Genomic DNA, 27,156 nt, shown 5'->3' with positions numbered 1-27,156 from the left:
TTCGTGAATTTATTGAACTGTCTACTTTGTTACAACGTCGAGGGAATCGCATTCCATATTTCATCGCGATTTTTCATCATCGTATCTGTGTACTGTCTTCCTTGGTTGAAAAAAGCTTGGTTCATTTATCAAGGAAACTTTCAATAAAACATGGAATATTAGCACGCACGACTTCCACCGAGTGTCTCATCCAAAATCGATATGTGTCACCGATTGTTTGCATAATCAACGAACTAATAACATTTTCTTACCGTTCGCAAGCTTCTAAAATTTATCCTTATCGATATATCTAGTATATGATTTTTCGTTCTAATTTTGTGGCAGAGATTTTGTTGAAACATTAAAAATCTGTTCGTTAAATGAAAAAATGGAATATATTTCTTGAACACATTAATTGAATGAACTTATCAGCTGATCTAATTTAATAATTGCGAAGATTAATGTACGTGCAAGGTGTCGTGGCCAGTCAACGATTTGTTAAATGAGGCGCTTTAATAGTTTGGCAAAGTTCCCCGGCTACGTTTAACATCATTATTAAATATCATTATTACGAAGGAAGAATGAATAAAAATGACAAATGGAATACGCTACTTTGCGATCTAACTCGATATATAACTCGATTATAACCGAAGTTTGAATATCGAAATAGCGTGCCAAAATGTAAGAAATATTCGCGTTTGAGTTATTTTAGATTGGCCATAAAACGACAAACATCGACGTGATTTCTACGTGAAGTAATCGACAGAGCGGGTAATAATAAGGTTGAATGCCGGAGTGAAAATAGCGCAACAAGTGCAATTGCAGCAACGACAGCTGCAGCTACAACAGGCGCACGTATTATATTAGAAATCTGGTCGCATTATCTCGTCGAATTTATTCCTTCAGAGTTCTATTACATCGGTGTAGACCGTATACTCTACAACCTATGCCTCTTTACTTATTTTCTATTGTTTATCTCGAGGATTTTCCTATCTCTTGCCCCTGATACCGTTGAAATCTTTTTCTTTCGTTCTCTGCTTCCTCTATTCTTCGAATTAAAATTTATTCTTTATAAGAGAAAGAATAAAAAAAAAAAGAAATAAATAAAAAGGAATGAAAGAATAAAATTAGAATAGAATTTTATAGATTACTTCGGATAAGATCGCAAGTAGCTGTAGAATTGAGTGATTAATTAACGCGAGAATACGTGATATAGCGAATTCCATATTGAAACTGCCCCTAACGAAGCCGGTGAAAAACGGAACATAAATCAGGATGGACATTAATTTTGTTTTCAGCGCCGATGGCAACTACGAGGTGACCATTATGACCAAAGCAATTTTGCACCATACGGGGTTGGTCGTGTGGAAACCGCCAGCGATCTATAAATCATTTTGCGAGATCAACGTGGAGTACTTCCCCTTTGACGAGCAGACTTGCTTCATGAAGTTTGGTTCTTGGACTTACGACGGGTACACGGTGAGTAAGATTCAACCAACGATTCGCCCTCGTTTCACCCTCGATTAATCATCGTCCAAGTATTTAACCAAAAAACCAACCATAATATCATAATTCACAATATAAGCAGTTGTGGGAGAAAACAGTTTTTAATCAACCAGATTACTTTGTTAGGCCAACGTGAAACTCACCATGATTTTTGCTGCGCCTTATTTACTCTATTACGGTTATTCGGTATAAAATTGAAGCTATAAGATTGAAGTATCGATGACTGCAGCCTTTCACATATTCCTACATTTTCTCGTCATGCTCGTAAATGGCAATGGTTTTGTTGCGTAACGTTGTTTCGAATTTGTCTTCTTGTTCCTTTCTTCCACGAGTTTTTTATTCGCGTCGACTGCTAATGTTGCGATGTACTATATATGGTATCCTTTAAAAACCGATCGGTCCATCGAAATTCGCCACAACCATTTCCTATTGCATTAAACATTCCCCGTGCAAGTCGTTACGCATACTACTGCGTAGAAAATATTACCAGGGGTCCATGACTGGACGTAAAGCTTTATGCTAAATAGAACTGTCACCCTCCCCTTCGATACCCTCGAGTCAATGGAAACCTACTACGGTACTAATAGTGGCAAATTTCATAACGTCAAATTGGCTGCGGGTAATTTAACAGAACGTCGCGTGCTTCTATGGCGAGTATTTTTTAAATCAGTGAAAATTATTCACTTCGGTGAATTATTCACATGCTGTATCTAAATATGTTTCATAAATAAATGACGTTGCAATTAAGGATTGCGAAGGATTTGAAGACATAAAGAAGAAACGAAGATTAGGTTGTAGGAAATGATGAAAATTATGACCTTTTCCTAGTCAAACAATTGTTTCCAAATGCTATATGACGCGAGTGAAAAGTGCCGGTAAAACAAACAGAGAATGTGCAAGGTTTAAAAATAATTTGTCCAAATAACTCAAACATTCGCTGGATTCATACGTAAAGCAGTAGCATCGGAACGAAAGAAGCGTGGAAAAATTGTTAAGATGCTTCTACGATGAGAAGGTTGGATGGGAAATGGGGAAAAAGTAAAGAAATTTCTTTGCATCGGTGGACAGGTTGTATTGAAGCAGGAGCAGAGAACTGAAGAAGAGCGGGGGTAAAAGCAGGCTAGCTCGCTGAATCGCGTTACAATGCGACCAAGATATGCAAGAACGCATCAATGGAACGTCGACCGAGTTTTCCTTAGAACACGAGCTTCCCCACCGATGTTCAACGTGTACTTGCTTCCCTCTGTCGGATGAATTTATTACATTTATATTTCGATCTACTTCGTTTGCCTCTTCCTCCGTTGCTATTTCGCCAGCGTTTTCGACAACGTCGTTTTTATAGACCTCTTTACTAAATGGGCTCGTGATTTAATCAAATTGATCAATCTTCCAATAGCTAATCTCCCTTTGGTTTCGATTATAGCGAAAGAACGTTTTGTAATCTTCCAATAGGGTTCTGCAAGAGTTTCTCGACCGACAACGTCACAGATCCGATGATATTTTGATATTCCTCGGAGAATTTCACTGCATTAAGTGGCCGGTCATATTTCAATACAAGTCCACTTACGGTCCAAAAGAGAACGATCGAATTGTAAATCCGGTCACGTTCAACCTTTGCTGCGGTTTTGTTTCGATAAAAATTTCTTCTGTGAGTCACCGTACACCCAATCGTATTTATCATCCCCCAGGCTAGTGTCAATTATTCGAAAGACACATTCACGAGGGAAGTTCAATGTTTCAAAAGAATTCGTGACAGAGAATGTTTTTGAGCGTTGTAAACTCGAGATTAGCTGGCAGATTTTTCGTAACCTGACATTCTGTTGAGTACTGCGATTTACGAACAGTAGGCAATCACCAAAAGGAATATTAAGAATATTGGAGATTCCTAAAATTATACAATTTGTCAGTACTTGCGCGAGTAAATTAACGCGGTCATCGCTAATAAGGCGCTTAGTAAAGACATCATGTCGTACGTGTATAGGCTTAAATCGAACTAGACGTAACACTTTCAACTCAAAGTTCCGATCCTGGTCGTGATTATCGAGCACTTCTCTTCTTTTGAAAATTACTTTTTCAATCTGGTAAAATGTTGAAGTGGTCACCACTTCTAAGAAAACTCTACATCTAGTTTTTTAGTTTTCTCAAGCATTGAAGCCATTGACAGCCTATAGACAAAAGACTGGACCGAATGCAAACCATAAACAGTACACAGGCAACGTTGGCTTCAGGGTTTTTAGTCATAGGGTAACACTCCTAGCGTGCGGATCTGGATCAGCTCAATTATATTCCGATTTTTATTTACACGTCAGTATTTAAAATATACTTTCTACCTTACAATTTATCCACTCGTTCCTTTGTTCACATACGTCTAATAATCTCAACATAAAATATTCCCTGTAATATTAATTCTCCAACTGTTTTCCAGTACCTGCAAAACTGGCAAGTAAACCACGGTTCTTCATGTTTTCATTTCAGTTTCAAAAATCTGTATCTCTAATATCTACTGAATATTACTAGGTTGTCTGAAAAGTTTCTTTTGTTTTATGAGGAAATAATAGACGCTCAACGTTTTTTATTTTATATTATTTTGTCGAATTACGTACGATCCATTTTATTCTGTTGAGATAAACACCGCGACATTTCACAGACTCGGTTTCACGTTTGTATGAAGGTGCACTGTTTTAAAAGACACATTTGCGAAAGAAAGACACTTTTCGGACAACCTAATATATTACAAACATTACAACGTTATAAATACAACGAATACTGAACTTTGGGTATTATATATACTTTAGCATATTAGATGCATTTTGTACATTTTTTTTTAATTCCCATAAATGCGTAAACGCCGTAAAGTTAAAAATGTTAATGACGACAACATGACTTCCTTAAAATTGCCGCATATAGTCCGTCATTGCTTGGGTTAGATGCGATTTCGAGTTCGTCGATCCAACGTCACGGATCCGGAAGCCCCAATCTACCAAGCCTCTCCGCAGCGAGCCGATACACATTTATCGCGTAGAATATAGATGAACCGTAAGGCGCGAGGGTCACAGAATTCGGGCTGAACCTCGTTCGCATCGGGGTAAGAAAACGTTGTTCCGAACTTATCACGTCGCGTCTGAACTATTTATTATGTTAGAAGTTACGCTGACAGTTCTATTCCCCGGTGATTCTTCTTTCATTCCGTTCCGGTCCGCGTAAACCCGCTGCGAGTCTGCGGATTCTGAAGCGGTTCGAATGCTCTCTGTGTTTCGCTGCGTTCGAATAATTCATGCCGCTGCAGAGCTACCGCAAATCTTCGATGAATTACTTAACCGATGGTCGGCCGAGCCTTTCTTTCTCTCAACTGCACGTGGCAGGAATTGTTGGGCTGTTGGTGTTGGAATCGTAGCTAGTCCGGGTTGTAGCATTGAAACGATGGAAAATAAGCAAAAATTTGTAGGAGAAGAAGAAGTTAAATAGTTTCCAGCTATCTGCTGAGGTATTTTTAGTGTCAGAGGTGTGCAAATATTTGAAGGTCCACTTTATTTCCTCCAAGCGAGAGCACATGCGCTATCGTCCATATGTAATATTAGCGTTTCATTATAGCCGTGACAACCATACATATTCATTAAATGCTAATAAAAAGGATAATTAATTTTAACTGATATAAATAAAAGTGCAAATTGGTCCGGAGAAAATACTTGAGGTCAGTGACTCTCGGTGACCCCGGTCTGCATCTATTCGATGTTTTAAAAAGTTTCCAGAATTGTTGATACCAATATATACAAAAATAGCAATTCCAAATTTCCTCTTATTTCTCATTCTATACTTGTCTATATTAAAAATAACATGATTAATTCGAAAGACTAAATGGCTTTTGTAATTTCCACGCTTTTTCTGCGCGACAGATCTTTACTTGATGCTGAATGGAAGTCAGCTTTCCCTTGCTAGATATCTGGAAGTGGAAGTTTCCGGTATCTTTCCTCGTTGGATGGCGATCCTTACGCGATCTTCGATTCAAAGTTGTCCTCTTCTTTCGTTGCCTCTTCAAAGCAGCCGAGTACGAAGTTTGACTTGTTCTTTCGCGGTAGACGCAGACGGTTAGTTTCGAAGTCGCGACGTTAATTTTCAACCCCTCTCAACGGCTGTCGGACGTTAAAAGTACCAGCGACGTTCTGGATCCTGATAAGCCCGTGTGCAATAATGGAAACATATCTAAAGTCGAGAAGCAAGCACGGCATTTTGAAGGAATCTCGCAGACAAAGAGTTATCAAAGATTTCGCTGGAATGGAATTCGTACTCAGCTGTTTTCATCCGCCTTGACGGAAGCAAGTTCATGCAAGAGAAGAACACTTCTCGTCATCAGCGCTCTATGACTCGTGTTTATCTCTTCCGAGCGATCGACCATCTCTGACTAGTGAATGAACCGCGAGTACCAGCGAATTGATCGACTGTACTTATAGTCAGGATGTTCTCTCTTCTGGAAAAATCGATGAGGATCATCCGGATGATTAGAGTTCTCCAGTTCGAAATGACTGTTCGTATTTGGTTAAGGGAGAGGAAACGACGTGTGGTAACACGAGAAAAGAAAGAAAACGGTTTTCGATGAAACCTTCCGATCCATCGATTACCTTCGCCAGCTTTCTTCCTTCTGGCGGAGAAACCTTGTTCCATCGGAGAATATCGCTGCCTTTCTTTCCACTGTCTCTCGATACAGTTGGCACGTGCTAACAGACGTCAATAAAACGCTGCGATTCATCGATTCCATTTCGAGGAAACTGTTGGAAACCTTTTCTTCCTGTGCTTTCTTTGAAGCTTCGCTGGCAAAGTAGCGTACATAGAATAGATTCCAAGTATCCCATGATAATTCTCGCGATGTCTGAAATTCAAACATTTTTCTTTCATTATTAGATCGTGTTTCCCAAGTTACCCGTTTTTTCGTAATCCAGTTTTAATCAAATATCGTTTCTCTACTTATCAAATTGTTTCTTCCACTAGGATTACAGTAGACGTACATTTTAACGAATAGAGAATAAAATTTAGACGCAAGAATACGACGAAAATGTTATTTGCCGTTGCAGAAGGGGAGTTTTTATTATACAATTTTCATCAAATCATAAATGATAACTTTAAGTAATAATAATAGGAAACAACAAAGAGTACGTTGATTATTAAACTCACGATGCTTCTCTATATTCTTTTACCAAACTTTTGACAAAAATACGAAGAACCTGTGGAACGACCTAACGAATACACGAAATTTTCTTTAATCGAATGTTTTCTTCGATCGTACGGATGCATGGAATTTCCCATGGTCGTTGAAAATTTTAGCATTGGAAGGGAGAATCTGCCGACTGTGTGGCATAATTGATCGCCTACGCATAGCGGCCTTCAGCTTCGAAATATCCGTCCGTGTCTTAAACATCTCCGGCAGCCTAAAAGGGGTACGCTTCTACCGTGTGAAATATTTCACGCCCTTGCTCGCTCGTGTAGACGTATAATCTCTCAACACTGGGCTGCAGCGTGGAGCCAGGCATCGGGAAAACGTCATAATTCATCGGCCCTGCTTTTGACGAGTCTTCTCGCTTCGCCAGCGTTTCCCCCAGGACTCTGATAAAACTTTTTCTCAGCTGTTGACGGATGCGTGCCTTTTGAGCTATACTTTTCCCTTTTCCCCATCGATTTCCTTCGATATTCAAGCCTGAATCGATATAAACTTGCGTTTAAAGGACATTGAGACGCAAGAATCGTCGTTGATCTATTCGTATCACAGATCGATTGATGAAGAAAAACAATTGGCAGATTAAAGCGCTGGATATTCCATTAAAACTGACGAAAACTAAAATGATGATCCAGATTTCAAAACCTAAATAGATTCTGCTAGAAGTGTGCATTAACGCCAGCACCAAGATCTATCGCTGTCATTGCAGAAAGGTTTCCATTTGACCATCTCGTGGTTGAGGATTCCTCGTACCCAATGGATTTGCAAGTGATTCTCGATATTCTCAGACGCGTAGTCTTCGAGATTCTCCACGAGGGACACAAAAAGGTAAAGGAAAGGGAAGAATAATTTTGCGATAGTGGAAGATCACGAGGGCTTCAGCCAGATCGAAATCCTTTTCTCATCTTCCTGCGGACTCCCGTTGACCGAGGCACCTTCCTGTGGATGGACAGATTTATCCCATCCCAACAAATCCAGCTGTTCGTGGATTTCACCGCTGAACAACCATTGCGGAAATAAATCCCGCGTCTAGAACGATAAAATCGTTCTGTAGCGCCGGTGAACGTCCATTCTGGCGGCCTCGCCGTTCCAGCCGTCCGTGCCCCCTCGAGCGCGGCTTTCCGCTCCTCGCGTTTCGATTCCAGTTTCCTTGGTTTCGCGGTTGTATCCTACGGCTTCCACCGAGGTTCCTGGCCTCTCGCGTAATCTGCGTGCACGGCAAAGACATACGAAGATATATGTGGATTGTTCGTTTTACGTTTCACGAATAATATTAACTACGATGGCTCTGATAGTTGATTTAATAATAAATTTAATTTTTCAAATCAATTTTAACCAATCTCGAGTGTCGTGAATGAAATTCATGGCTTGGATAGGGAAAGATGAAAGCTATTCGAAAGGTATTTGAAATATTAGGTTGTCCGAAAGGTTTCATAATGTGATAATAGATAAACAACAATTTCTGTTTTATATTATTTTATTCAATTAGATATGATTCATTTCGTTCTATTTCAATTATTATGTTCGTGCGTAATTCAAGAAACTAATATAAAACAAAAAACATTGTGCGTGTATTATTTCCTTATAAAACGAAAGAAACTTTTCGAACGACCTAATATGTCAGATTGTTTCGCGAGAAAGAGGGTTCGTTAATTGAAGTTATGTTGGGGTTAGGTTAGGCAACTCGAAAAACATTTTATTTGGAGAAGTATCGTGACTCGTTTAGGGCTTGCAATTTGACGCCGATAAAGGCGTGGCAATATCGAGGCCGAAATTTTATCGAAAGCAAACGTGTCCGCTCATAAACGCTGTCGCTAAGTGCATTACGCGTCTACTCCTGCGACCAAATGGTGCAAATACTTGGCGTAGTCGGAGCTATCGATTCCTTCCATATTTATACGTCGGACGCGCAAACAGCATTTGACATTCGACGAAATACGAACGTTCACAAAGTACATTGCAGGTGAGCGACTTTTCGATAATACTGGAACGCAATTTTCCAAGGTAAAAATTCTACGTTGAACTTTGACTTAGTAACGACGGAATTATTAGATATCGTGAAAGGAATATTACTGGAAATGATAATAGCAGAATTCCTTTTGAATCTCCTCGCCTAGTGTCGCTATTTTTGTTCAAAATCTGATCCGTACAGAGCAAATCTATAACTCGTTACTCGCTTTCCACGATGATCTGTTCGACGAAAGGAAGTGTACAGGACATCGAGTAGAAGACTCGACCTACTTGGACATATAGATGGCATCGTTTTCCTCATTTCCTTCAAGACGGCCAATCGTGGCTCAACAAGTCCTCCAGAAGACCGAAGATAATCGTTAGGATGCTTCTTCGCATTTCCTTCCTGACGTCGATTCCCATTAGTGACGATTATCTGTCTGTAGATCGTAAATTAAGGAATCGAATCGAGAGATGTTTGCAGAACTCTCTGTAATCTGACAGCTAACTCTTCTAACGTAAATTCGTCTGGGATTTCGTATAGAGACACGTTAATAGCACAAGAGTGGATGATAATAAAAAGAAAAGTAGAAAAAGACAAGGAATAAGAATCTCAGCAAGTTTTTAAGAAGCACTACAAGGATATAGAAAAGGGATTTCCAGCACTAGAAGGAATTCCAGGGATTAAAAAATTCGTACTAGAAAATACCAAGAGGAAAGGAGGAATGTCAGCGCCGAAAATAACCGCAAGAATTCAACAACAAATAATTAGAAAACTTCAAGAGCGTAAAGGATACTTTCACGAAATGAATTTCAGTAGTAAAATATAACAGCGACAGTCTAAGTCACTGAACTAGACTCGTTTAGACCAGACAGTCCAAGGAAAGGACAAAATGTTAAAACAAAAAGTCATAAAGGAGTATCAAGAAAAAGCAGCATCGAAAGCAGTACTCGAGAAGGTTCTGCTTTCTTCCAGGAATTACACGACACAGTTCAGTGGCTAGGTTCCTGTTGTTCGATCAGTGGCGGGAAGATGATACGGCAGGAGGAAGAGGACGAAGGAAAGGAGTGTGGTTTAACGCGCGGAGATGTCCTCGCGAAGCTATCAGAAGATCTCAGAAGTGGTCTAGAGAGGATCAAGAAGCGTCTAGCTAGCGGCGGAAGTTCGATGGAAGAGAGATTTGGAGTTTATTCCTATTCTCAGATTCGACAACTCCGAGTGAAACCCACTGCCTATCCCGTCGACCCATTAGGGCTATCCAATTTCTTTCGTTCGCTAGCTCTGACTTTTCTTCCCGGCTGATCCTTGCTCCACCCTCGTCCACTTTCCTCGTCTCCGTCTTTAAACAATCGGATTCGCCACGGAAAGTAAAATCAAGAAGATACTCTGCATCTCGAGTCTTATAGAGTTTCGATGAGACATTTGTAAGGGCGAGAGAGGAAACAGACGTCGTCCTTCGGAGTCGTTTTATTTTTGGTTTAAGCATCCCTCGTTTCCCAGTTAGGCAACGTCTCACGAAATACCCTTATTATTCGTCAGTCCTTCTCTTCTCGCTCCCTGTTTCACTCTCAGGCACGTACACGCGCGAACCTATATACGTAACCCTCTGTCAAATGGCTGATTTCGCGTAACGCTCCTTATCTGAAGCCTCAATTAGACGGTACACTGCGCCATGATAATCTTTAAACGAACCAATTACCGTTCTCCGTACCTTGGATAATTTACTTGCACGTTCTGATGTTAGGATGCGATAGGAAGAATTAAGTAGACGATCTTCTAGCTGTTTCGACTATCTGCGACCAAAAGGAACAATCATAATAACATCAGTCTACCTAGTTTGATCCGATTGTCAAGGAGTTTGTATAGAAACGTAGTTGTTTAGAACGTAGTTGTTTGTGCCGGAAGATTTAACTTGCTCTACAAAAGGTCTTTTGGAAGTAAGCAACTCTTTTATATCGCTGTAGAAAACTACCGCAGATAAACTTGCCTGTATCATCCAACTACGTTCAACGACAAATAACATTAGCGACAACGTAGACTTTTCTCAGACTACAACGTTCTCCTCATCTTAACTGTTATATGCAACTGCACTCTCAACGATAACCATTGTAATCGCGTTAGTCGCTTAACCATACTAGCATAATCCAAAATCACTGGTTTTCCCCTCCTCTCCTTCCTTTCCCATTTTTCTATTTTCCTTTCTTTTCCTTTGGCTTCGCGTCATCTCGTCTCATCGTATCCAACGTAGACAAAGAAACTGATAGTCGAACGTATGTCCGCAGGTCGACTTACGACACCTGGCCCAGACCGAAGACTCGAACCAAATTGAGGTCGGGATCGACCTAACCGACTACTACATTTCCGTCGAGTGGGACATCATAAAAGTGCCTGCCGAGAGGAACGAGGCGTTCTACATATGCTGCGAGGAGCCCTACCCCGATATCGTGTTCAATATCACCCTACGCCGCAAGACCCTCTTCTACACCGTGAACCTAATCGTACCGTGCGTGGGCATATCTTTTCTTTCGCTGCTGGTGTTCTACCTGCCGAGCGACAGCGGCGAGAAAGTCTCGCTGTCGATCTCGATTCTGCTGTCGTTGACGGTGTTCTTCCTATTGTTGGCCGAGATCATACCGCCCACGTCGTTAACGGTACCGTTGCTCGGCAAGTACCTGTTGTTCACGATGGTACTGGTCACCCTATCCGTGGTGGTGACGATAGCCGTGTTGAACGTGAATTTTCGCTCGCCCGTCACTCATCGTATGGCGAAATGGGTGCGGGTGGTGTTCATACAAGTGTTGCCGCCGTTCCTTCTGATCAAGAGGCCGAAAAAGGACGACGACGACGACGACGACGACGACGAGGTGGTGGTGGGGAGAAACGGCGTCGGTGTCGCCGTGGTGAACGCCGACGGCGAGCCTGTCGACGACGATGACGACGACGACGATGTCGAAGCGACCAACGGGAAACCGCCCGAAGGCATGCTCACCGATGTGTTCCATGTACAAGAGACTGATAAGTACGATACGTACTACGGCAACAGGTTCAGCGGGGAGTACGAGATACCTGCACACGGATTGCCACCATCAGCGACTAGGTACGACCTCGGTGCCGTAGCCACCGTAGGCACCGTAGCGCCCTGCTTCGAGGAACCCTTACCCTCGCTGCCACTGCCGGGGGCTGACGACGATCTGTTCGGCCCGGCCAGCCCCGCATACGTTCACGAGGACATCAGCCCCACATTCGAGAAGCCGTTGGTACGCGAGATCGAGAAGACCGTCGACGATGCCAGGTTTATCGCTCAGCATGCCAAGAACAAGGACAAGTTTGAGAGCGTGAGTATATTTTATCGCCATCTTTTCTTACTTCAGGCTTCTTCCATATGATACTACAACCATTTGTCGACAACGTCGATGAATTACTATTACAAAGATATAATAATTTATTCTAACGCGCGCAGGTTAATTCGCAAATAAATATTAGAACAACTGCCGGTACCGAAACACAAGTTAAATTTTGATCCTTTCAACCGGGCCCCTTTAATCGAAAATATTTACAATTACGAAATTGAAAGAAAAACCGAAATTGAAAGGCTCGGTCCTGCCTCTCATTTGCGAGTTTCGTGTTCGATATCTATTTTACCGATTTCACGATGATTCTCGAGGTTGAGAAACTGTTCGACACGAATCGTGACTGCTGTGGGATCGATACTCCATTTTGGAGAGTGCGCGTGAAATAATACGAGCTCGTTCGTTCCCGTGAACCTACCGAAAGAATATCGAGTAGAAAGAGAAGCGTATTGATCTGGACGGCAGCCTGATCGGGCAACGCTCTTTAATCTTTACGAGTAATCCACGTGACGGGATCGGTAATGGGGCGTGCAAATCACCGCTCGCTCGGTGTGATCATGGGGCAGGCAACTAGGCAAGGGTCAGTGAAAGCGAATTATAACGAATCATTTACAAGAACCGTGGTTTGAAATCTGATAGGCCGACAGCAGTAGTATCAGATCGTATTAATCAGCAGGAAACACATCAGGATCCGATTGCTGTTAATAGCTTTAGTTCCGAATGCTTGGATTTATACGCTTTCTTGCGCCTCGCTGCGAATATCCTCACGTGGAAACTAACGATTCAAACATATCAAGATCGAATTCATTTCGCTTGGAAAATGTAGAATTTCTTCGCTTCCACGCGCTGATTAATGCACCAATGATCGAGATCTCATTCAGCGACTGATCCTAAATTAATTAATTCAATAATCACATCGTGGAATACATACTCTCGTTTTTATTTCACAAATACGCAGAATGTTAAAGAGAGAAGGATCTACGACTTCGTAAACATATAGCGCAATAATAAAACATAGTATTAGATTGTCTGGAAAGTGTCTTTCTTTCGCAAACGCGTTTTTTACAACAGTGCACCTTCATACAAACGTGAAACCAAGTTTATGAAATGTCGCAGTGTTTATCTCAACAGTACACAAAGGATCGTACATAATTTGACAAGTAATATAAAACAAAAAACGTTGTGCGTCTATTTTTTCCTCATAAAACGAAAGAAACTTTTCGGACAACCTAATATAATGGTGGAGTTGAAAGTCAGGTACAATTTACAACCTAAATCGTATAAACAGACATTTCACGTGTTACCTTATTAGGTAAAAGATGTAAAATATTTCGGTTAATTTACTCATTCAGTCGATCAAGCCCGTGAACTATAACACCAACTTAGACTTTACGACCTTGTTATGTTTCCGTCGTCGAGTATTGTTTCAACGATAGAATCCTGCTAACTATGTTTCTCGAGACGAACTAATAATTCGTCGATAGAACCCGAAAATGATGGGTACTTACAGTAACCGCAATGAAGATATACCAAACATGATCTCTCAGCGAAGAACTAACAGGTCGCCAACTTACAGTTGGCAATTAATGAATTTTAACACAGACATTTGTCCTAAGCGAGAGAAGAAGTACATCAAGTATCGCGTAACTACGCCACGAATTATGGTTGATGCGTCGCAAATCAATCGTGTTTCACTATGTGCAGTACTCTTATTCGACCATATAGCCGAACGTTATATCGAACGATCGAGTCCAACTCGGTTTCCGTCATCGATATTAATTCGCAAGTGTCAGATTCGAACAACCGTTTTCATAGAGGTAGCCATTGTCAGGCTTCATTGCCATTGTCGAAAAAAGTTCTCAGTTAGAATTTTCAACAAGCTCTATCGGTTTTTTTTTCCTGAAAAATATTGTACCACCTAAAATAATAATATCCCGAACAACGACAAATAGACTTTATCTCTTGCACTATGTTGCTATAGGGTGTATATGTATGTATGAATATTTATGTGTGATAGAGTAATCATATCGGAAAAGTTAATCAGAGTTTCGTAATGTATATTTCGAAATTCGTAAAATGAAAGTAGGAAATCACAAATAACGAGATCTTCGAAGAAAAACTTCAGCTCTGCTGGTTCACATTTTTCTATTAGCCGGCGAATCCTTTTACCATCAAAAGTAAATATCTTGCACTGCGTGTGCTGTCACGAGTGGATGAGTAAACCAGTTGCCTGTCCATTTTGACTTGGGCGCTAAGTCCTGACAGGCAACGCTGTCATCCGACCGAGTGGAAAGGAGAGGAGTCTCGATAAGCTGGTGGAAAGTCGGTCGCGATCGTTTCCCATCAATCTTCCTCCATACTATACACCCTTAGCAACCTGTTAAACTTCTCGACGTACGTAAGGCAGGAAGGAAAGCCTGTTAAAGGATGGTGAGAAACGCGTGACTCGCCAAGCAGCGAGCTCTACTACTGTGAAATTGAAAGAAGGGGAGCAGGATACATGGAAGCTTTGAAAAAATATATTTTCAGGTGTATTTTTTATGAAGTTTGAAAGAAACATTGTAGCGAAAAGCAGCAACTTATTCCAAGCGAAATCGTTGAATAAATCAGGAAAATTGGTCTACCATTCGCGGGTTAAAAGTTTCGCGCCTTATCTGACTTACGATGGGATATTCTACCGAAAGAAACGAGGGCAAAGTTCAGAGACGATTAAAAGACACTATCCTTTATATTTTTTCATTAACTCTTTTATACCGTTTGTACAGCTATTTTATGGAAGTTAGAAAGTTATCGAATACGAACGGCGTTCTTGCAGGAAATTTTCGAAAAATTACAAGCGGAGCGACGATAGGGCGCGTGTTAGCAGAAACTTTCGGCGAGTTGCTCGTGGCTCTGTAGTGTGGCAAAGTAGTTCCGTGGATGGAAAACTTCGAAAATTGGTTTTGACGTTGACGCGGTCTCAGCACGGGGAGAATGCGTCTCCAAGTTGAAACATTTGTCCGGGGGCCGGCCGTAAATTCGAACGAATTTATGCTTCCTATTTCGTATTTGCGCAGAACGAGCGGCATGGCACACTTTCCTGCATCCATCCTGTATCGAGTTTATTCTCGTTCCTGCGGGACTTCCCTTACCTAGCAAAATCTCCGCGTTTCTTTGGAAATTTCATCGTGGATCGCGGAACCTTTCGGTTTCTTCTTCTTTCCGTTAAAACATCGATGACAGAAAGTTGTCGTCCGTGACTGTTATTCCAAGGAAGAAGTTCGTCAGGAAACGAGCGGTTATCGGAAGTTGCAGCTTGGCTGTTTCGACAGGGCGAGGCTGGTGGACGACGGAGTTTTCAACTCTTGAGTAGTTTTTAGTACACTTTATAGTTACATGGTTGGCAAAGTTGGTCCAAAAGTTCAACAGACGAAAGTATGATAATTCACTGGCAAGAAAAATTGCTGTTTCTAGAAATTCTAATTCTACCGTAAATTGTAGCATAGACTTATTCTCTACTTTTCCGATAATACGAACGTATTCCACGAAACTCGAACGCGGTAAGCCTATCATCAATAACTATCGTAGATAGTCGTTCCTCCTCTCTTCTTCTTCCTCTTCTACTTTCTACCCCTTTTACTTTTTACAATTAAATGGAATTACATGATAAATTCAATTAACGAATATCACTCAAGGTTTAAGACTGAAATAATAAAATAAATAGTCTCAATGTCGTCGTTTAATTTAGCTATAAACGCCAGAGAGCTCACCACGACGACATGGACACATTCTGCGTTCGATTGAAAATCTCATTGATCATTTCTACAGTTGTCTTCAGTTTACACAAAGTACCCTGCGTAACACGATTTTTTAAATACACTGTAGAATTTTCGCTGTCCCGAAATTCGATATTCGAGCTTATCGTGGCGCGGTTTGCCGCATAGTTATCTCGAACGATCTAGTATCTTGAACAAGATACTCTACATCTGGACGGAGCCAAGGCGGGCCAGGCTGAAATTCAATCTATCGATTTCTCGAGTCACGATCCCGGAGATGCCTTGATTTCCGCGCGCTGGCCGCATCAACCCGGTGACTTCCGGTTGCTTCGGAGGAGCCAACCCCGTACAGGGGTTGCCCTGTTCAGGGACGCGGAAAGTAGCGCTGGCGTTCATAAATTATCGACGGGAACTGTCTGTCGCGCGAACGCACTGCGGCGAAGTTCCGCTCGCTGCCAAATGTGCGTTCGCATTCACGCCAATGCACGCGTGTTGCAGCGATTAAAATGCGGCCTGTGCGTGCGACTGTGATTTCCTGTGCGCATTGCAGAGAGGATTTTGCGTTTTTGTGTCCGCAGAGTTTGACTCTCCGCGTATTTGCTGAATTGACAGTATTTATAGTCTGACTAGAACCATAGTTTTCTACTTGACAATAGAACAACTCTTTTCTATTCCATTATCATTTTTATCTGCCTATTAGTTCAAATATGGAAGCCTTTATTACACTATTTACTTTATTGCACTTATTATACTTTATTACGTGTCTCATTTTTGCTGTATCACTTTTATTGCGACCATAGATATATCTTCTATGTATATGTATACTTAGTATATCTAAGTGGACATATTAAATGTCAGTAGTGCTACTGTTAGATAGCATCAAACGTAGTTTGAAATTCTTAATTGAAATTCGATCCTTTATCAGATGGCGAGGAAAAATTGGTAAGGAAAATGTTATATTCAGTGAAAACTGTCGAATAATTCTGGTATCACGCTATATCTCACGCGATGCCGATCTTCCGATCGTGTATTCGCTTTTTATTGGAATTTATGGGGAGCATCATCGATCGAATCGCTTTTCTTCAATTTCTTTATGGAACGGTTCTTTCTCCGTTATTCCCCTCTCCCACGTATTTTCTTTGTTCTGTTATTCACAGAAAAATCCTCGCAAGCTTCGATATTTCTCTCAGATACCATCAAACGTATCGAATGAAACATTGAAAATTCATTGCTGTCGTGCAACAATGATAAACGAAAAATGCATGAATGCCTGTAATCAATCGGCAGTCAAGTCGTAGAAGAATTCAATTTAAACGCCGTTGTTCAACGCGGTTTAATTACCAAATAAGCCTCTAAAACGGTCGAACCGAAATGTATTCCATATTTTCGTATGCACACGGAGGACGAACCGCAAACGGTCGAGGAATTAACTGTTCCTAATGCGGCGAGACAAGTGTTTTGAACGAATTTCATGGGTCGACAGTCAAACTCGTAACTTTCGAGAGAACAGGTGCATCGTTCGTTGCGTCCACGAATTTGTTAGGTCGGTATTTTCGTATGTTATTATCGTTGCTTATCAGTTGCGATATAATACAATGCAACGATATACAGATAATTTATTCCCGTATTATCACTGAATAATATTAACACTTTGACTGCCACGTTGGTCATATATGACCGGTCACGGTTTTTCCTGTGACGCCACGGTGGTCATTGGTGACCGGAGCGCTTGAACTTCTTACAATTGTAAAAATTGAATGAAAATTGACAGTTAGGGCATTTTGAATATAACCGATAAATAGAAGACACTTTGAAATAAAAAGTACCCCATTGAACAATTAAACATTTTTATTAGAACACCAATAAGAAAAAATGAGAACAAATCTTATATCTAACTGTGCAGTGTGTTAAAACACTATAAACATAAATGTGTTTTGTCGATACAATCTGGACAATAGGTACCTTTTTGGTCCGAATTTTAGCAATTATTGATCCTAACTGTTTAACATTTTTTTTTTTAGTACTCTCTGCAAAATTTTTGTGCCACGTACGCTTGCCCTTCTTTCTTTCGCATTTCGTGTCGCAATTTTTGTCGAATAAGTATATTTGACGGCTCTGGTGAATGGCACTGTGTAAGGTGCATTGCGAGTACCATTCAAAAATCTGATACCTTGATTTTTGTTTTTGTTGCTTGTTTATAGAGTATCATCGCGTTTGAAATTGATATATTTAACAATATCTCTAAAGATAATTTTATATACCACTTGAGGGTTCTTCTATGTGCTGTAGAATATGCTATCATTTGATCTGATAAATCTACAGCACAGTTTCCTCTGTTGTGATCTACCACTACCATTGGTTTATCACAAACATAATCTTTTTTGCAGACCTCTACCATTTCAGCCGAATGTTCCGTCGAAATCATAAAAATAATCATAATACTGTTTACTAATATCTTCTACACGTTTCAACAATATATTTTGGACGTTTTGCTTACGACGAAATAACGAATGCGAATGGTGTGTTGAAATAAACGAAGCCTTGTTATAATATGTCGCTATCAACTGTTAGCAAGGCGCCACGGTGGTCACCCTTCACCATCAATAAGATAAACGGTTCATTGGGGAAGAATGTTGTCTTACATCATCAATTTATTATTATTTTGCTATTATATGCTTTGAATAATAAAAATACTCCCGTGGTGTCCTGAGCGAAACATGTGATTTCAGCGTGGCAATCAAAGCGTTAAGATAAATGCTACTATGTAAAATGAGTTCAACGCTTCAATTAATTGCAGAAACATATCAATTTATTATATGCTTAAGGAGAAGAAACGATAGTAACTCTTAACTAACCTTGGAAGATAAAGAGGAAATGTCAATTTCTGTGACGACAGATCTTTATTAACCGTTTTGAGTCCCAAGCAGCGCGATCGCGCTGTTTAGATTTTGTGTCGAAAAGTCCCAGAACATTCGAACGCTACAGACGACTGACGGTATTTTGTGTTTCGTTGTTATCTTCTCAACAATTTTGATTGAACAAAACTTGAAATATTTATAAACTAATAAGTACGCATAATATAGATGTATTTCATAAAATAACAAATATGACGAGCGCTATTGCGCTGCTTGTTTTTCTTCGCAATCGATTAAGACAAGCGCTATCGCGCTGTTGGCAATTTTTCGAGCCTGTTTTTTCAAAGACCTCTGGGACTCAAACGATTAAGAGTGAAACGAAAGAACTTTAGCGGAAAAGGTTACATATTATTCACATAAAGCTTCTGACACATTTTTAAAATAAATGTTTTACCAGCACAGTATTGGGGTATGAAGAGTTAGGAACTCTTTGACTCGTAATCATCACCGAAAGTAAAAAGAAATAAAAAGGAAGGAAAGAAATAAAAACGCGTATTGAAAGAACACAGAAATAGCAGCGAAATTATATGTGTATAATAAATCTGATCTAAAGCTAATTATTCCTAACTCGTTGATAAAAAGAACTCCGTTTTGTAACAATAGAAATAATTCAAACACGAGGCGTCCATAGCAGAAATAATTGAACGATGAAACAATGATGCGCTCTCCGTCCAAATTGCCTCAGTTGAATATCGTAGCATTCCTTTGATGTGGTGGCAAAAAACTGACAAAAGATACTCGTGTTGCTTATCTTCGAATGGAAAACCCGTACAAAACCGGATATTCAAGGCTGTAGATTCGTAACTTTTCAATTTATAGAACAAACTGTATAATGAAAATTATATTTATCGCGCCTTTGTAATTTATTGTTATGCCTTTGTAATGAACAAAAGATAACAAAAACGACACTCAAAAGTTTAAGTACAGCGTGTCTTGCAACTACATGTCTACGTTTCAGGGCTGAATCTACATAGTAAAATGTTTAAAAAATTCAACCCTCTGCGACATGTAAAGAACCGTATTACGAATCGATCTGATCGATATATATTCGTATTCTGGATGAATTTAATTTGCGAATCGCCAGAGAAAATCATCGAGACTCGTGACGTGTTCTTTTCCATCGTTGTAAATTCGTCAAAACGGAATAACCGAAAGAGGAAACGTAACGTCTCGTGATCGACCGACCGGAAGGTCTCGGGACGAATGAAAAGGGCTTTGTGAGTTTGTATTCTCGGAGCTGCTGAACCCTCTGGCCGCATGACTCGTGTTAAACGTACTTAATTCGGTTAATATCCTGTCGCGAGAAAGCACGAGCGCTTCCCGAGAGAAAAAAAACCGCACCGCTGAATGCTTGCGTATTTGATTCGTCATCCATGCAAAACCTGACTATATTGGCGTAGAATTACGCGGCTGAAGTGTACTTCGTCATTTGTGATTTATCGCGCGTGTTTTGTGAGAAAGCATTGCAAGCACCTATGTATAGTTCTATACATGTACAGGATGTTCTGTGACTGATGGCGCAACCAGAGGTAAAGGCCGGGGGAAGGGATGAAAACACGAAATAGAAATTTGTCATACGTGGCGATTTTTCGAGAAAATTTAGAATTTGCTTGAAAAGTGTCGACGGTTCTTGCTATAGACGAATATCTTCGTGTCTAAGTAATGGAAAGAGGGTGCACAGCGAAACAGGACAATAAATTTTAGTAGTTTATGATAGAAGAAACTTGATACAAAGGGTATAAATGGGAAATAATTTCTAAGGGAATAAAATTGATTGTACATGAATATCCTATTCAACGTGTATTCTTCATTACAGAACACGATAAACACAAAGATAAGTGGAGATACCAGGCGCTTTATCAGACAAATATTTAAAGTGGGTTTTTTCCTAAACGAAACTTTGTACAAGAGAGTTTCATTCTACTTACTTTTTCGTACAAAAGCTTTTCTTTTCGCTTACGTCATCGTGTGAGAATATCCTCCACTTCGATTGTCACCGCCATAGCTTCGGTTTTGTTTCTTACATTAAACTTAACTGCGGGAAAATTTTAAGGCTACCTGGTCTATGAGCAGAGACAGCGAGATAGAACGTGATGACCGAATTCCATCGTTCGCATGCTATAACAGTTTCCCTCTATAGTCTCGGGAAAATGCGTTTGCAACGATCGGACGGTATCTGGCGATTCGGAAGCTGATTTTGGAATGTAGATGGCTGAGATCAACTGGAATAAACGAAGCTGGGAATAAAAGAAACCAACCAGAGATAGCGAGTAGATAGACGAAACCTCTTTCCTTATCTTTCATTTTTTTGTTTCTCCCCCGCTAGAAAGCTACTTGTTCTTTCGCATCTCGCGAATATCTCGCGAATCCTAAAGGAATCTTAAATTCCACCGCGTGGACACCAGGTACAGGAGCTTCATTTCGCTGATTTCCCTCAATAGAGGAGGAACAATCGACCGCAAATCATTTTTTGATCCGAAAGAAATAGAAAACTTTAGTCGACCTAACAAACCTTTTACAGTAACCTAAGGAAACAAACTACGTTCTGTGACTGGTCTACGATCCAGACGCGTTACGATATAACCAACGGCGAGCTTTCTTCGCCAGCAGCGGATTGGCCGCTTGCCAAAGGTAAATGTCATGAGGGTGCCAGCGAAAAGAACTTTACCCGCCTTGATCCTGGATTAAACAAACTTTCTAGATCACCGTAATTCCCTCCATCCACGTTTCTCTTCGTATATCTCATTTCTCCCCTTCGTATTCTCTTCTCCCCCCAGTTGATTTTCGTCCCTTGGTATCCGCGTGAGTCATTCGATCTTTGTCTCATCGCGAAGGTATCGTATCGGAATGATCGGATCGAGTTCGTTATTGGATCACTGTAGGCGGAGTAAGCTCGTTTATCGAGATAAAAGCGCACCGTGCGTGAACCGAGTCCGAAGAAAGCGACGTGGAACGACGCACGAAAAGGTTGTACGGAATTGAAAAGGGAACGATATACCGAGCGACGTTCCTGGGCAAGATATCATAAAAGTATCGGGTGTCTGTTTTATCGTCCACTTCCTCCCTTGTCACGGAGGGAATCGAAAGAAGTCGATACACCCATGGAATGAGAGATCAGTTGTCTGTGTTACCAGTTTCCAGGACGGACGAGACCGACTCTATTTCTCGTCCTCTGCTTCTCAACGTTTGCTACAAGTCGTAAGGGCACTCGATTGAAAGTTCGTCATCGAGCTCTCTATATCTAGCTAAAAGATGAGTTGTATTTTCGAAGAGCCACATGGATCCTTGCTACATAGAGTAGATAGTTGGACGTTCAACGGAGGAAGAAAACTTGGAAAGAATGTTTCTCATTCCCTGAACCGGCTTCGAAACGACGAAAGAATGTTGTGCTTGGCTGGATGGGAAGGATGATGATCGACTTGTCGAACGAGATATTTTATTTACGATAACGTTGGCAAGCTCGTACCGTTACGAAGTCTCACGGTATTCTCAACTATCTCTTCGAGTAGTTTCTTCCTCTCGTTAGCCTCGCCAAGCGCTGGTCGATGCACAAGTAACGTACGTCGTTTATCTCTAGGCGTGGGATTATGTCTTCGTTATGTAAGCGCAGGAAAGAGGAGACAGAAAGGGGCAGGGGGATAAAAGAGACTTGAAAATTGGAAATATCATAAGAGAAAATAGAATTGCTATTATACTAGGATAGAATTACTATACTATACTATACTTGTTCGGAAAGTTTCTTTCGTTTTATAAAGAAATAACACACGCTCAATGTTTTTTGTTTTATATTAATGTATTGAATTATGCACGAACATAATAATAGAAATAGAACAAAATGGATCATACCTAATTCAATAAAATTACTGTATTTCAAATTTCTGATTTTAGGTAGAGGAGGACTGGAAATACGTGGCGATGGTTCTCGACCGGATCTTTCTCTGGATATTCACGGCGGCCTGCGTGCTTGGCACGGTGTTGATTATCCTGCAGGCGCCGAGTCTCTACGATACCACGAAGCCGATCGACATCAAGTACAGCAAGATTGCGAAAAAGAAGATGATGCTGATGAACATGGGTCCCGAGGAGGACTAGTCGACGATTCCGCGCGGCTTCGTGCCGCGTTCACAGCGGCGGCTGCTTCACCGTCGTCGCCGTCGTCGCGGGCATCATCGTCGCTGTTGTTGCCACCGCGGTCGCCGGCGTCGTCGTTCCCGTTGCACGCGTTATCGTTCTCGTCGTCGTCGTCGTCGTCGCCGTCGTCGTCGTCGTCGCCGTCATTGTTATCGTCGTTGTCGTTGTCATTCAGCGGCCGCCGCCCATCATCGAAACTGCCGATTTTCGCGTCGACATGCAAGAGGACCCTCTCTCGATCGTTGCTGCCAGAGATGATGAGACCTCCTAAAGAACACGGCCAGAAAAAAGTAGGAGGCAACGAGTGGCAGAAACGAGGATTCAGGAAGATGGCGTGGATCTTTCCCTCTCCGAATTGTGGATAAATCTGATATTCAGACTTCGATACTAAAACTATTTGGAATGGGAGACGAGAGTGTGGCGCGGACTGGTTTAGAAGAGGGAAGGGGGAGGGAGAACGCGAACGAAATGGAGCGTACGAGTTTTGTCGAAAGAAAAATAGAGAAAATCCTGTGCATGGACGTGTGATCGGGAGCGTGTGAAAGGGAAACAAGAGGATGACGGAGCGAATGGGTGCGAAAGGGATGAACGAGATTGAACGAACGAGACTGAGGAAGAGAGAGAATTGGGGGCAAGAGAGGGGAGAAAAAGTGCCAAATACGCGAAACACACGCGCAACGTATTTTTGTAAATCTGGTTTCATACGTAAGGCTAGAGTCGTGCGGCGAGACGTCGAACTGCCCGAACTGCCGATTTTATATAAGAAGACGTTTAAAACAAATATGTACACATTATATACACGCACGCATCTACGTACACTAAGAGCAGCTACGAGGGGAAACGTATACATGTAATTCTTACATATACACGCGCACACACGAACGTACAGACAACATCTTCACGTGCATACACGTACACATACGGGTTCACACTTGCGCAGGATCCAGCGTGTTAACATTTATACGTAACGAGATGAGTTAAAACAAGGAAAAATAAGAGAGAAGAAGGAAAAGAAGAGGAAGAAAGAAAACGCATCGGGAGAAGAAAAGAAAAAAAAACACGAGGTAGACACACGCGCACGCGTGCGTATCCGTTCAAGGTGTGTGTACATAGGTATATAGAAAAAGAATTATACATCTATTACGTGCGTAGATATAACTCGACGATCTCACAGCGTATGAGCACGCAACGCGATATTCATCCGCATATATCTCTCGACACATCGTATAATCACGGGAGTGCGCCGCGCTCGCGCGGTCACGACACACGCCACACGCACAACCGAGCACACGAACCGAGCTGGGAACCATAGGGAACCTCGCGGGAGAAACGTACGACGAAGGTGAATTCTTCGGACTGGAGAATTGCTAGCGGTGATAAAGAACGAGACTCGTCGTCGTCGTCGTCGAGCCGGTGATTATCGTGCCAGGAAACGTGTGCTGCTCGCTCGAGCAACGGGGGACTCGGAGAAAGAAAAAACTGGAAATTTCCTCGTTCCTTCCACTCTTCTCTTTTCCTACATTTTTCCCCCTTTTTTACTTTCAACTCGATCGCCGAACCAAGTAACGCGGCGCATAATCTTTATCGAAATCTTTTTAAACTTGTTGAAAATTCTGGATCTTTGAAGCCGAAATAAGGTTATAGGAACACTAAATTTATATTGAGGATTAATATTAAAATAATAACATATTTATTTCATGGACGATTCCTCCTATATTCATCGATACACACTTGCACAAGTATCAGCACTTTCTTTCATACCCGACTGTTCCTCGACTGAACAGTTTACATTCCTTTGTTTTCGAGACGCTGCGCATGCACACATACTGATATTCACATACAAGTATCTCTATACGCATTTAACCTAGTCCAGCGCAGAAAATTATACATATCTCAACACACCTCCTTAATTTTTTATGCTGCATATTCATTTCCTTTTATAAGTCAATCAAACCATTCTTAAAAATAATCTAATTTCATCTCACCCTTCTTATTATCGTATTCAATGTTTATTCCTAAGTAAGTCTTTACTTCACCTAAGTCCTTCATCGCAAATTTGTTTGACAATTTGTTTTTAATTTCATCAATTTTTCTTTTGTTTTTTTCACATATTAATAAGTCGTCTACGAATAGAATTAAATATATAACATCATCGCTCTCATACTTCATATACAGACAATAATCACTCTTACTTCTTTGAAATCCTAATTTTGTCATATACTGCTTTTGATATCGCAATCGCTCCAGAATTATCTTCGTAAATTTTTATTAGTGCCTCGATCATTATTTTGAAGTCTTTCAACAATTTTCTTACAAATTTAATTTCGCTCACAGCTTCCGATAAAACTACATACTCGGTGGCTGTTGATGATTTTGTCACGCTACTTTGCTTTCTCGATTTCCAGTAAATTGCGTTTCCGAAAAATCTTATGATAAATCCCGTAGTGGATTTTCTATCTACTGTATCTCCAGTCTAATCAGCGTCAACAAAACAATCAATATCTTCAGCATTCAAATTTCTTTTATAAGTTAATTTTAATTTCCTAGTTAAATATAAGTATTTCAAAATTCTCAATGCATATTTATAGTGGGTCTCGTTATAATTGTTTTGAAATCGACTTAAATAGTTTACGCTATAGCTAACGTCTAATCTTGTTCCAGTACTAATACATAATAAATAATACTATATCTTATATCGTCTGAGGCTGATTGTACGGGTTCTGAACTTAAGTTTTGTCTTTTGGTTTCTCTACTAATTGCCAAATCTTATTTTTGATTAAACTATTCATTTCTCGATCCATTGCTTCTTTCCATGAAACGTTGTCATCTCCACTTAAAGCTTCTTCATAGGTTTGAGGACTGTCTGCGCTAACTACATTCACATAAATGAAATATGAGCTCGTTTGGCCATATCTTTGAGGTTTCTTTATTTCCTGTCCTGACCTTCTCAAATTATTTTCTGTGTCCTCAAGTTTTTTTCTGATTCGTTACTTAAATTTCTCTCCTCTTTTATTGCAACCTGCTCGACCTTTTCGTCATTTATTTCATTTTCATGAATTTCGTTTGAATCCTTTTCTGTTTCATCGTCTGGTCCATCTTCTCCTTGAAATCCTATTAAATTATCATCTTCACCTACAAATTCTACGTGTTTTGCTATTATAATTTTATTATTGACTAAGATCCTATATCCATTGTTTTCATAACCTACAAGTATTCCAGTGTCTGCTTTTTTATCCCATTCCGAATTTCTTTTAATTTCAGGTATTCTCACGAAAACTCTACTTCCGTACAATCTTAAATTATTTATATTCGGTTTCCTTTTAAAAAATATCTCAAATGGTGTTTTATTTTCGTATGTGTTCGTAATGGTTCTATTTTTTAAGTGCGCCGCGGCTCTAACTATTTCCGGCCAATATTTAATATGCAGCTTTGAATCATGTAATAAGCATCTAGCGGAATTCATGATTGTTCTATTGTAACGCTCAGCTGTTCCATTTAACTCGTGAACATAAGGTGGGCATGGTTCTACGACAATTCCCTTTTCCCTAGTTAGATTGTACATGTTTTTGTTCATACATTCTTTTCCATTATCGCATCTTAATCTCTTTATCTTCTTACCAGTAAGATTTTCAACTTTGTTTATATAATCAAGGAAACAATTGTAAACTTCATCTTTTGATTTCAAAGTATAAATCAATGCGCACTTACTGTAGTCTTCTATAAATGTTAAGAAATATTTGGATCCATCAAACCCGGTATTTTTATGAGGTCTATTTAAATCGGTATGTACTAATTCTAAAATCTCGCGTGCTCTACTACGGTTATTTTGGAAGGGTAAATTGTACATTTTATTTTGGATATACGTGCCACATTTTAATTGTACTTGCTCAAAATTTTCTGGCATTCCCTCAACTAATTTTTTCTTACACATTGTATCTAAATAATTAAAGTTTACATGCCCTAAGATCCTGTGAAATGTTTCCTTATTTGTCATTTTTCCTACATTTTTAGCGTGATATTCTTGCCTTTCAGTGTAACTACTTATTTTATATAAACCATGATCTTTGAATGCGATCCCTATCAACTTTCTGTATTTGTTATATATCTTTGAAGTATTTCCTACTGAGACTATCTTATTTTCATTCGTTACTCTCGCATAGCTAACCAAGTTATTATCCATTTCTTTCACATAAAATACATTAGACATTATGATTTTAATCCTCCTTTTGTTTACTTCAAAGTAAGATAAAATTTTTCCGACTTTTGTTCCTTTTAGAATTCTACCGTCTCCTAACTTTACATTTATCGGGCTTTTTAAATTTTCGTATTCAACAAAATAAGAGTCATTTACAATGTGATCTGA

The 27,156-nt window shown here is 40.3% G+C and overlaps 1 protein-coding gene across 1 annotated transcript in view; it reads left to right on the top strand.

Moving 5' to 3' along the window:
• Window positions 1-25,530, top strand: part of Nachralpha1 (nicotinic acetylcholine receptor alpha1) — a 154,244-nt gene extending 128,714 nt beyond the window's left edge. Inside the window, exons 5-7 of the mRNA XM_072004349.1 lie at window positions 1,278-1,458; window positions 10,925-11,981; window positions 22,555-25,530. Of these exons, the coding sequence (XP_071860450.1) occupies window positions 1,278-1,458; window positions 10,925-11,981; window positions 22,555-22,754 (1,438 nt within the window). The 3' untranslated portion in view covers window positions 22,755-25,530. The remainder of the gene's footprint in view (window positions 1-1,277; window positions 1,459-10,924; window positions 11,982-22,554) is intronic.
• Window positions 25,531-27,156: the final 1,626 nt, after the last annotated feature.

This window comes from Bombus fervidus, chromosome 5, assembly GCF_041682495.2.
Source record: "Bombus fervidus isolate BK054 chromosome 5, iyBomFerv1, whole genome shotgun sequence".
In the NCBI taxonomy this organism is placed as follows: domain Eukaryota; kingdom Metazoa; phylum Arthropoda; class Insecta; order Hymenoptera; family Apidae; genus Bombus; species Bombus fervidus.
Note: the sequence above shows the minus strand (reverse complement) of the source record. Positions and strands in the feature narration are given on the sequence as shown.